Below are 10,391 nucleotides of genomic sequence, written 5' to 3'. Positions count from 1 at the left end.
GGTACCGGCGGCGCTGCCCCGGCCCGAAGGGTGAACCGGCGGCGCCGCGCGGAACTCCCGGCGGCGGCCGCGGTGCCGGGGGGAAGGAATTGCCAGCGCGCGGGCCGCGGTGCACCCTGGTTTGTGTTCCGGGCGGAAGCGGCGCGGTGCTGCGTAAGGCGGGCGGGCGCGATGCCGGATTACCTGGGAGCCGACCAGAGGAAAACCAAGGAGGAGGAGAAGGAGGACAAACCCATCCGCGGTGAGGGCCCACGGACGGCGAGGACGCTCTCTGAGCAGCGCCCGGGGCGGGAGTGGGGCGGCGCCGCCGGCGGCCATGTCGGTGCCCGGAGCGGCGGGGCTGGAGGAGCGGCGGGGGGAAAGGGACTAAAATTAATTAAAAATGTCTCCAATGTGCGCTTTGGCGCTCCGGGAGTGCTCCCCAGCCCGACCCGCAGCCCGGGCCCGGGCGGTGCCGCGGCTGGCGGGGAAGGAAGCGGGGCCGGCCGGGCCTCACGGGGACCGGGCAGTGAGGGGGGAGCGGGGCCGGGGCTCACGGGGACCGGGCTGAGCGGGGCCGGGGCTCACGGGGAGCGGGCTGTGAGGGGGGAGCGGGGCCGGGGCTCACGGGGACCGGGCAGTGAGGGCTGAGCGGGGCCGGGGCTCACGGGGAGCGGGCTGTGAGGGGGGAGCGGGGCCGGGGCTCACGGGGAGCGGGCTGTGAGGGGGGAGCGGGGCCGGGGCTCACGGGGAGCGGGCTGTGAGGGCTGAGCGGGGCCGGGGCTCACGGGGAGCGGGCTGTGAGGGCTCAGCGGGGCCCGCCCGGCTCTCGGGGCTGCCCCTGCCCCGCCCGGGGTGCGGAGCGAGCACCGCCTGGAGCTGCCCGGGGGAGGAATGGACCATCCGCCTTTTAAGTCTTGTTCTTTTACAAAAGCTTCCTAAAATGTCGAATTTCCTCATCGGGAGAGGGAAAATGCCTTTTGTGGTTTAGTACTTATTTCCAGACTTTAAATGTCCAGCAAAACGTGATACGGTAATGTTACACTGCCCTGGGGGAGGCTGTGGTGAGGTGAGGGCCGGTCTGTTCTGCCGTGCCCGCAGGGAGAGAAATCGAGGACATGGCCCAAAGGTGAGAAGGGGAGACTCATATTAGGGATTAGAAAAAAAATTTGGCAGTTCGGGTGGTCAGGCATCGTGACAGATTGCCCAGGGAGGTGGAGTCACCATCCCTGCAGGAGTTCCGGAACGTCTGGATCCGTCGCTGGGTGATGTGGTGTCGCGGTTACGGGGACAGGGCTGGCCTGATGGGTGGCCTTGATGATCATGAAAGTCTCTCCCAGCCTTGAAAATTCCGTGGAAGTTTCTTTCTCTTGCCGGGGGAGCGCCCCAGAGCTGCCCTGTGCTGCCGCTGTCGTTCCGAGTCCCGGCAAGCAGGAGAGGGAAGGGGGCCGAGGTTTCCCAGGTTTCTCAGGATACCGGCACCGTGTGAAAGTTGCCTGGTTGCCCCTCATGTTTTAACTGATTGTGGCTTTTTATTTCGTGTTAGTAAATATTTAATAAAGCATCTGGAAGCACAAGCAGTGCAAAACGTAATTAGTGATGGCCTTTGAACTGTTCCCATTCAAGAAAGATTTCTAAATTATAGCAACAGAGTGTTCAGCAGCTATAAAAAGCAATCAGTGGGGTGGTACAAATAGTCAGGAAAGAAGTGCAGATCAACATAGAAGGTCTTCAGAGTGCTGTCTAACACGTGCTGCTCCCAGATCACCACAGAATAATGAGGTTGGAGGAGACCTCTGAGATCATGGAGTCCAACCTGTGCCCTAACACCTCAACTAGACCAGAGCACCAAGTGCCACATCCACCAGTTCTGTGTGGTTTGGGCTGCATCTGTCTCAAAAAGAGTGGAATTAGACAGGAGAGGAATTAAACAGGGATGGGAAGGGTGTGAGGTGGCCGGTGGTGTGAGTGCTGTGGCACAGTGGCACTTGCAGAGCAGTATTTTTCTTAGTTAATGGAGAGGAGTCACTGGAGCCACCTCTGTGCAGAGACAGAGTGACAGTGGTGCCAGTTTTTCATTGATGCTTTCTTGAACATCTAGAAACACAAAGTTGAAAAGATGAAGTTGTGATGTCTTCAGTTCCTCTTTTGAACAGTCAGGGGCTGGGAGGCTCTGAGAGAAGCAGAGTTGAGGTGGCCTGCTTGCTGTGACTCTGAGTGCTGTAGCTGTTTGGACTGATAGAGTAGCTGGAGACCCTGGTTCATTTCTCTTACATATCTGATGGGTTTTTTTTGTTCCACTTTGTTTCAGTGAAAAGTGGAAACTCAAAAGAATCTCTCCAAAATGTTTTGATCCTTTAGAGGCAGAATTAACACTGCTGGCTTTGTTTTTCAGAACTGGAAGCTAAATCTCTCTTGTCTTGTTTCAGCTCTTGATGAAGGAGATATTGCCTTGCTGAAAACATATGTAAGTAGCCCACAGCTGTGGGAGTGTGAAAGGCACAGAGCAGTTCTGGGGGGAATAAGTGCAGGAGGGGAGGGGTGGAGAGTAACTCTGCTTCTCCTGGTGCTTTGCTCTGCTCCCAAAATCTTCTCTCCCTTTTCACCTTCCAATGACATGCAGCCTGCAACACTGAAAACAATCCTGGGTGTGCTTCTCTAGTTTTGTTTTGTATCTCGTTGCTGATTGCCATAGGGCTCTAACAGCCAGGGCTTTACTAGAGCTTTTTCACTGGCCAGTTTTCTTGGTTTATACAAAAAATAATTTTAAAACTCCCTCCTGCCAAATTGACTTGCTTTTAGCCATCTTGTTAAAAGAACATAATGTTGGGAGGCACTTTTCACAGACAATAAGGCTGAAAATGCCAATCCACCCTTTCCACTGGCAAGTACACTTGGTCTGCAAAAGAACTCTTGAAAGATGAAACTTACAGCTTAGGTATGTTTGGCAGAAATCTGAATTTTGTTGACACCAAGACTCCTTTACAAAGCTCTGAAATGCAGCAGGTACCCACTGCAGCTTCTTATTTTGTTGCCAGTGATCTACCAAGGAGATACTGTACAGCAAATCCAGGTCTGAATCTGCCTGTGTTAGGCAGATCTGGACCAAAAAAAGCATTTTATCACAAGCAAGAATTCTGATTCGCCCCTTGATCCTTCTGCTGTCCTCTGTGGATGATGGAAAGGTTGGGTAAGGCAGTTCAAGCACTTGTACAGATGGTTTCAGAAAGTGTATTCTGAATTCTCTGTATATATCAGTTTACTAAGTATGTTTTAAACTATAGGAGAAGCAATTTGAAAAAGTAAGGTTGAATGGGTTTAAAAGAAAAACAAATTATTAAAGTTTACAAACATGGAAAATTTCCACCTTCCCAGTTGGTCAGTTGTGTGTAGCTGCAGTTCACTTTTGCAAACAGAAATATTGTTACTGCAGGTTAATTCTGTCATTTTTGGCTGCCATCAGTGCTTGGCTGTTACACCAAGACAGTCTGTTGATGGGCAGCACCTCTTGTCACTTTTTCCTAAACATGAGATCATTTGGCTCAGGAAATCTCCCTGCTATTCCTTTCCAGGGCCAGAGCACGTACTCAAGGCAGATCAAGCAAGTAGAAGATGATATTCAACAACTGCTTAAGAAAATCAATGAGCTCACTGGTAGGTTTGTGTTGTAGAAAGCTTTCAGTAGAGGAGCCACAGGTACCAAAACAAGTGTTGTAAAAAGTTGATTTCCAACGATTTCTGCATTGATTTTTAGTTGTTATTTTTCTCCAAAGAACACAGTTCTGTATTTGGTAGCATGAGACTTTTGCTTGTTAGGTGATTTTTTTTCAACTGGACAGGGCTAATCTGTACATCTGATTTTGTAATTTTGTACTTTAACACATTTTTAATCAAAACTCTGGTTTTTATATGTAGTGGTGGCATGAAACAAATGCCCCTTTCGGACACCAGATAATGAAGTAGTGATAACAGTAACAATTCATTTGTTTCCTGATTTTTCTTTCACTGATGTATGTTTTTTGCTCTGTTGCTAATCCTGCAGTGGCTCTGAGTTGTGCCAGGAAGACAGAAATTTCTCTTGTAAAATAATGTTGATTCTTTTAAATCCATAATGGAGATGGTACTTGTTACATGCATATTTTGGAAGATTTGTGGGGTTTTATCTGTGTGAATCCCTTAGTTTCTGATACTTTGCACTGGAGCTCAGTGAAAACACTCAAGAGTTTCAGTCCTTTAGTGAAATGTAGATATCCAGTATCAATGCTCTGTCCTGCTGTAATCATCCCCACACTGCAGAATTGGCTGGGAGGGTGGCCAGGCTGGGATTTGTGTGTTCAGCTGGCATGGTCACGTAGGCTCTTGCCTTAGGAAACTTGTTCTTTAGGAAATCCATCAAAGATGTGTGTGTGTTGTTTTGGAGGTCTCTCAAAAAGCTTCCTGCAGGGTTATCTCTTGAGTTTTGCTGTGGGAAGGATGGCTGACATCCCAGTGAGCTGTTTCCTCCTCAGCTTGTTTGTGCTGCACACAGGAATCAAGGAATCTGACACTGGCCTGGCTCCTCCTGCCCTTTGGGATCTGGCTGCAGATAAACAAACTCTGCAAAGTGAGCAACCATTGCAAGTTGCAAGGTGGGAGCACTCTTACCCTTCCAGTAGAGCTCCATAGTGTTAAAAATCTGATTTATAGCTTATGTATGGACTTCTTTTATAAAAAGAACTCCATGTTGTGCATATTGAAAGTGCTTTTTACCACTGTCATTATGTGTGATGCATTTCATACTTGTGCTTACTTCTGCAGTTGTTGAATGAGGCTGGAAAGGTGTAATGACAAGTACAGCAGGGATTCTGGTGTATTTGGAAAATGTGACTCTCTTGATGCTCATGCTTAGAAGCAGTTTGTGTGCCTGGAGGGTCAGTTGTGTTTGTGTGGTAGGTGCACAAAGATCATCAATGCAGACTCCGAGGATCCCAAGTACATCATCAATGTCAAGCAATTTGCCAAGTTCGTGGTGGATCTCAGTGACCAGGTGGCACCTACTGACATAGAAGAAGGCATGAGAGTTGGGTATGCAAATCTTTCTGTTCTTGTGAGTCTTCCTGCAGACTGAAGCTTGCTCTGAGTTATCTCATGTTGTAGTTTGACAGGTCAGCAAGCCTTCATTTCCAGTTTTTGCAGTGGTTGAAATTACACCACTGCTGTCTTTCTCTTGGATGTCAGTAACTCACCTGCATGCTCTGCTGGAATCTTGTTTTGATGTTATTTTGACAAAAATTGACCAAACCCGTGTGTCATTGGACAGAAACCTCTCAGTTCAGGCCCCAGCAGTGCCAGCTTTCAGGGAGCCTGTGTAGGATCCTTCTTTGGCACTCTGAGGTTACACTTTAAGCAGCCAGAAAATGTTCACTGATGATGTAAAACCTGTTACTTTAAGAGTCAATATTTTGCCAGTTTGCTCTGTGGGATGTTTTGAAATTTAATTTTCAAAATACTTTGGAATTAATAGTTTTGGAAACCTTAAAATTCTCTACAGAAAGAATTCCAGTATCTGGCCTACCTGACTGTTAACTTTCAGGGCTGGGCTGTCTTGATGCCAGAGAAAAGAACAGCTCAAGAATTCAGCCTCTCATTTACAGAGTTGTTTCTACAAAACACTTTACTTGACCAGTGTTACAATAATAGTCTTTGTGCTTCCTCACCAGGGTGGACAGAAACAAGTACCAAATCCACATCCCCTTGCCTCCAAAGATTGATCCCACAGTCACCATGATGCAAGTGAGAGTTGCCTTTACTTATTTTGACGTGGCTTTATCTTGTAATTGTGATTCCTTTTGCTGGATTTTGTTGTGGGCTGTTGAAAGCCTGTGGAGATTTGTTGCACCAGGCTGGTAACTGCTCACTCACCTCTTTGTTGTGCAGGTAGAAGAAAAACCTGATGTCACTTACAGTGATGTTGGTGGCTGTAAAGAACAGATTGAAAAGCTGAGAGAGGTGGTGGAAACCCCTCTGCTTCACGTAAGTAACCTCCAGATTGAAGCCTCTATTATTTTGGAGGTATTCTGGCCATCTGTGAGCATCTGAAAAAGCAAGAAAAGACAGTGTTACTGAGTGTAAACAGTCCAGTGAAAGGAAGTCAGGTTTTACCATGTTAAATCCAGCCCAGCCTCATTTACCTTGCTCTTCATTAATGATCTCCTTGATTTGCATATATGCTGTGATACACATAATGTTTAATTTGCACATCACCTTGCCTTCTGGCTCCCTTTGTTACAGCCTGAGAGATTTGTGAACCTGGGAATTGAGCCTCCCAAAGGAGTGCTTTTGTTTGGGCCACCTGGCACAGGCAAAACGCTCTGTGCCCGTGCTGTGGCTAACAGGACTGATGCCTGCTTCATCAGAGTCATTGGATCTGAGCTGGTGCAGAAATACGTGGGGGAGGTAAGAGCAAATACCTCAAGGAGTGCAGGGGTTTGCACATCTCCCTTGGGAACCAGACACCACACTGGGGGTGAGGGATGGATGTCCTTGGAAGCTGCAGGGGGCAGGAGCTGTCAGACAAATCACTGCAGGTCAGGCAGTGGTGACATGACCTCAGCTTTGCTGTCACTTAGGAGAGGGATTTTGCAGTACAGAGTTCAATCTGCAAAGTTCAGGAAGATTCTGGAATTAGGATTCTGCTCCCAACTCTGCCACTTGTTTTTCAATTGGCCCTGAGGTAAATTACTTAATCTGTACTTCTCAGTTTAAGAGCAGTAATTTTTTATCTCCTTTAAAAATTGCTTTAAGCTTTATACTTCTCCCAGTATATATGTAAACAAATTGGAAACTTAGAAGTATTTGGAAGCATGAAAAGTTTGGTTTTGAGAGTTTTCCTTTAATGTGCCTAAAATCTCTTAACAAGATCTTGATTATTTTGCTTTCAGGGAGCCCGAATGGTTCGTGAACTCTTTGAAATGGCCAGAACCAAGAAAGCTTGCCTTATATTCTTTGATGAGATTGATGCCATTGGAGGTATGTTTGTAGTAGCTACAGTTCTGATCTCCTGTGAGAGCTTCCAGGTTTTCTTTAGTTCTGTATCTGGATTGCTGCATTTCAAGAGAAGTGCTTGTAAATACTGAGTTAGCAAAACTACTCCCAGCATACCCTGTGTCCAGGAAGCTGTCAGGAAGTGGTTTATATAGCCCAGATGGAAAGCTATTTTTTGCACATTTGGGACACTCAGATTATTTGAACTTTAGTGAAGAACCTCTGTATTTTGTTTGCAGAAAAGTATTGCTAACTTAAACCCCCTTCAGCTTCTGGAGTACACTCAACATCTTTGTTACTTCCTAAACATTATTATTTTTCTCAAAAGAAAAGTCCTTTGAAAGTAGAACAGTTCTTACATAGATGATTTTGGTTGAGGGAAGGGCAAAACAAACAAAACCACATGGGTAAATTCCAGCATCCTGGCCGGTTGTTATGTAGTGAGACAGAGCCCCTTTTGTACTCAGGACCTTTTTAACTCTGCACAATTACTTGCATGCACTTTAAAGCCTTTCCCCAGGTGTCCCACAGTGTTGCAGCCCCCGTGACACTCTGAGTCCACGGCCTGGAGCTGCCTCTTCCCGGGTGTCTCCTGTGCAGGTGCTCGTTTCGATGACGGCGCCGGCGGGGACAACGAGGTGCAGCGCACCATGCTGGAGCTCATCAACCAGCTGGATGGCTTTGACCCCCGGGGCAACATCAAAGTGCTCATGGCCACAAACAGGCCTGACACTCTGGACCCAGCTCTGATGAGGCCTGGCAGGCTGGACAGGAAGATCGAGTTCAGCCTGCCTGATCTCGAGGTGAGAACTCTTTATTTCACCGCCAAGTGTGTTCTGATGGCAGAGTGTTTCTTAAGTTCGGGCATCATTGTCTGGAAGTTTATGAGAATCAGCAAATGCAGCACTCTTAAATTATGTGAAACTGCACGGAAATGTGGGGGATTAAAGATGTGCCAAAGGTTTTTCCACAATGCACAGATTCCATCCTGGCCAAGAAGCCATGGTAGGCACATTTAATCACTATGTTCCTGCCTCAACAGAGAAAAAATCCTTTAACCAGATCCAAAATTTACTTCAGAAGCTGGAATGTGGTTGGCTCTTCTGAGAGAGATTTCTTGAGGTACTTCTATAATGAAAGCCCTTTTTAGAGTTATTTTCTTACTTTAGTGTCATGAACACTTAGACATTCCAGTCCAGATTTGGGAAACCATAGTTGGGCAGCAAATACAAGATGCATTTTCCATTTGCCTCTGCTCTGGAGGCAGACAGCTGCAGGCTGGAGTCATCACCTCTTTCATGCCATGAACACCTCTGTCCTCCTCCCTTTCCCTCAGGGCCGAACTCACATCTTCAAGATCCACGCTCGTTCCATGAGTGTGGAGAGGGACATCAGGTTTGAGCTGCTGGCTCGGCTGTGTCCTAACAGCACAGGTAAGCTGCACGTGTTTATTCCTGCACTTGGATGGCTGTGTGTGTGTCCCCAGGCAGTCAGTGCTGAGCTGTTATCCCTGTCTGTCTGTCTGTCTGTCTGTCTCCCAGGCGCCGAGATCCGCAGCGTGTGCACGGAGGCGGGGATGTTCGCGATCCGAGCGCGCCGCAAGATCGCCACCGAGAAGGATTTCCTGGAGGCGGTGAACAAAGTCATCAAATCCTACGCCAAGTTCAGCGCTACCCCCCGCTACATGACCTACAACTGACACCTGGGAAGGCTCCTCCTGCTCCCCCAGAACTTTCTGTGGAACAAACATCCAAGTGTAGTGATTTGTGTTTTGTTCTTGGAAGCTAGAAATAAATGGTGTTCCAAACAGTAGGGGTGTGTTCATTGTGAGTGTTCTGCTCCAGTGGACTCTTGCTGCTGTTGGGAAAAGATCTTACTGAGGTTACAGCAGCATGGCTAATTTAAAATCAGATACCTGGGCAATGTCAGAATCTCAAGTTTAGATGTCTGGTCACCATTTACACCCTGAAACTTGAATCTGAGCCATAGAGGTGCTGGAAGACCCCTGAGTGACTCCAGTGTTTCTGGGTGTGCTGAGAAGTGCTTGTGTGTCCCACGAAAACAGGAGCTGTCATGGGAAGGCATGGTGATGGTCTGAGTCATTGCCCAGCTAAGGGAAAACGTGAAGGGCACAATTTATCCTTCCCTTGGTGAATGCTCTGGTACCATCACAGCTTGTTTTTTTTATCTTCAGTGGTTTTTCTATCCCTTTTGCTGAGATTCTTTGTTGTGTCTTACAAAATAGTAAATGGGTCAAGGAGGAGGAAGGTGTAATTTCTCAGTGCTGTGGGATGGAAAGTTCCTTTTCCCTGCTCCTGCTGTGAAGTTTGACAGCAGTCTGGTAGTGAGCACTTTGATACATTGTGTGACTTGTCTGAGATGCTGCTGCACACAGGATGGCCGGGACAGGCTCCTGGTTCTCCAGAGCTGAGCAGTGGCTGGGAGTTGTTGGCCACACAGGCAGCCCTGAAAGGTTAATCCTCATCTGTCTGACAAGGTCCTGTAGAGCTGGGCGTGCTCAACAGAAAACAACAGCCTTCCATTTTCCTTTTCTTTCCAGTGTTGCATTAAAGTGGTTTCAGGGGAAGAGCTGGAAGAGTTTAAAGAAATACCTGAGGGAAAAAATGCTTTTGGGAACTGCTTTGTCTTGGAAGTGGGAGAAGTTTTATTGTCAGTTGTATCAAAATGAGACCCATCAATTTATCAAGCTTAAATTATGAAGCCACTTCTATTTTTTTTTAATAGGAAATGTGTGCAATAGGGAGAGTATGCAGCCATGGACTGGGCTAGGGTTCTGGCTGGTGTCAGTGTCTTGATATGGAAACCTGGTCAATCTCAATACTTGTGTGTCATTTCAGGAAGAACATTTTGGGGAGGGATGCAGGTTTATTGGTGGGACAGAGTGTTTCTCTCATTTTCAGAAAGCAGCACTGACAGCATCTCTGTTTACCAGGAGCAGCACTTGAAATCAAGTGTAGCTTTTATTTGAGAAGGGTAAGTGAAGTATGGAGAAAGAGTTTGGATCTTACCAGGTATCCTGAATTATCATCAGTGCTCTTGCAAGAAAAGGAGGGGAAAGGAACATGACCCTGATTATTACAAAGTACCAGCCACATTTAGGCCATGCAGTGCCATCTGCTGTGGTGGGGCTTCAGCAGCAGGGGGGAGGCACTCCCCTGTCCCTGCAGACAGACTGGAGCCCTGTCACAAGGGGAAAGGACCTGGGGTTGTTTATTGTGGCACTTTTGGATGGTGGTCAGTTAATGAGTGCAGGGAAGAGGAAATGGGTTCCCTTTTTAGGGGCTGGCTCAGGCTGCCAGTGCTTCAGCTGGTGGCAGCCAAACACAGGAAGAGATGAGCAAAACTGCTGAAAATTTTGTTCTGTGGAT

At 47.5% G+C, this 10,391-nt stretch overlaps 2 protein-coding genes across 2 annotated transcripts in view; one reads left to right on the top strand and one right to left on the bottom strand.

The window, feature by feature from the left end:
- Nucleotides 1–112: 112 nt before the first annotated feature.
- PSMC2 (proteasome 26S subunit, ATPase 2) lies at nt 113–8,814 on the top strand. The gene is made up of 12 exons (XM_058021899.1): nt 113–241; nt 2,409–2,446; nt 3,552–3,633; nt 4,508–4,607; nt 4,912–5,043; nt 5,679–5,751; nt 5,896–5,991; nt 6,250–6,414; nt 6,900–6,987; nt 7,603–7,805; nt 8,339–8,435; nt 8,544–8,814. The coding sequence occupies exons 1-12, from the start codon at nt 172–174 to the stop codon at nt 8,699–8,701; spliced, it is 1,302 nt and encodes a 433-aa protein (XP_057877882.1). The 5' UTR covers nt 113–171; the 3' UTR covers nt 8,702–8,814.
- SLC26A5 (solute carrier family 26 member 5) overlaps nt 5,971–10,391 on the bottom strand; it is a 38,936-nt gene continuing 34,515 nt past the window's right edge. Inside the window, exon 21 of the mRNA XM_058021898.1 lies at nt 5,971–6,053. The gene's annotated coding sequence lies outside the window, so the exon portion shown is untranslated. The remainder of the gene's footprint in view (nt 6,054–10,391) is intronic.

Source organism: Melospiza georgiana, chromosome 4 (genome assembly GCF_028018845.1).
Source record: "Melospiza georgiana isolate bMelGeo1 chromosome 4, bMelGeo1.pri, whole genome shotgun sequence".
Taxonomy (NCBI): Eukaryota; Metazoa; Chordata; class Aves; order Passeriformes; family Passerellidae; genus Melospiza; species Melospiza georgiana.
This window is presented reverse-complemented; position numbering and strand designations above follow the sequence as displayed.

Bases quoted from the DNA above. Each gene is read 5' to 3' on its own strand.
- PSMC2 (XM_058021899.1), top strand. From the start codon at position 172: ATGCCGGATTACCTGGGAGCCGACCAGAGGAAAACCAAGGAGGAGGAG. The intron at 5,752-5,895 runs GTGAGAGTTGCC...TTTGTTGTGCAG, and splicing joins CCACAGTCACCATGATGCAA to GTAGAAGAAAAACCTGATGT. The intron at 6,415-6,899 runs GTAAGAGCAAAT...TTTTGCTTTCAG, and splicing joins TGCAGAAATACGTGGGGGAG to GGAGCCCGAATGGTTCGTGA.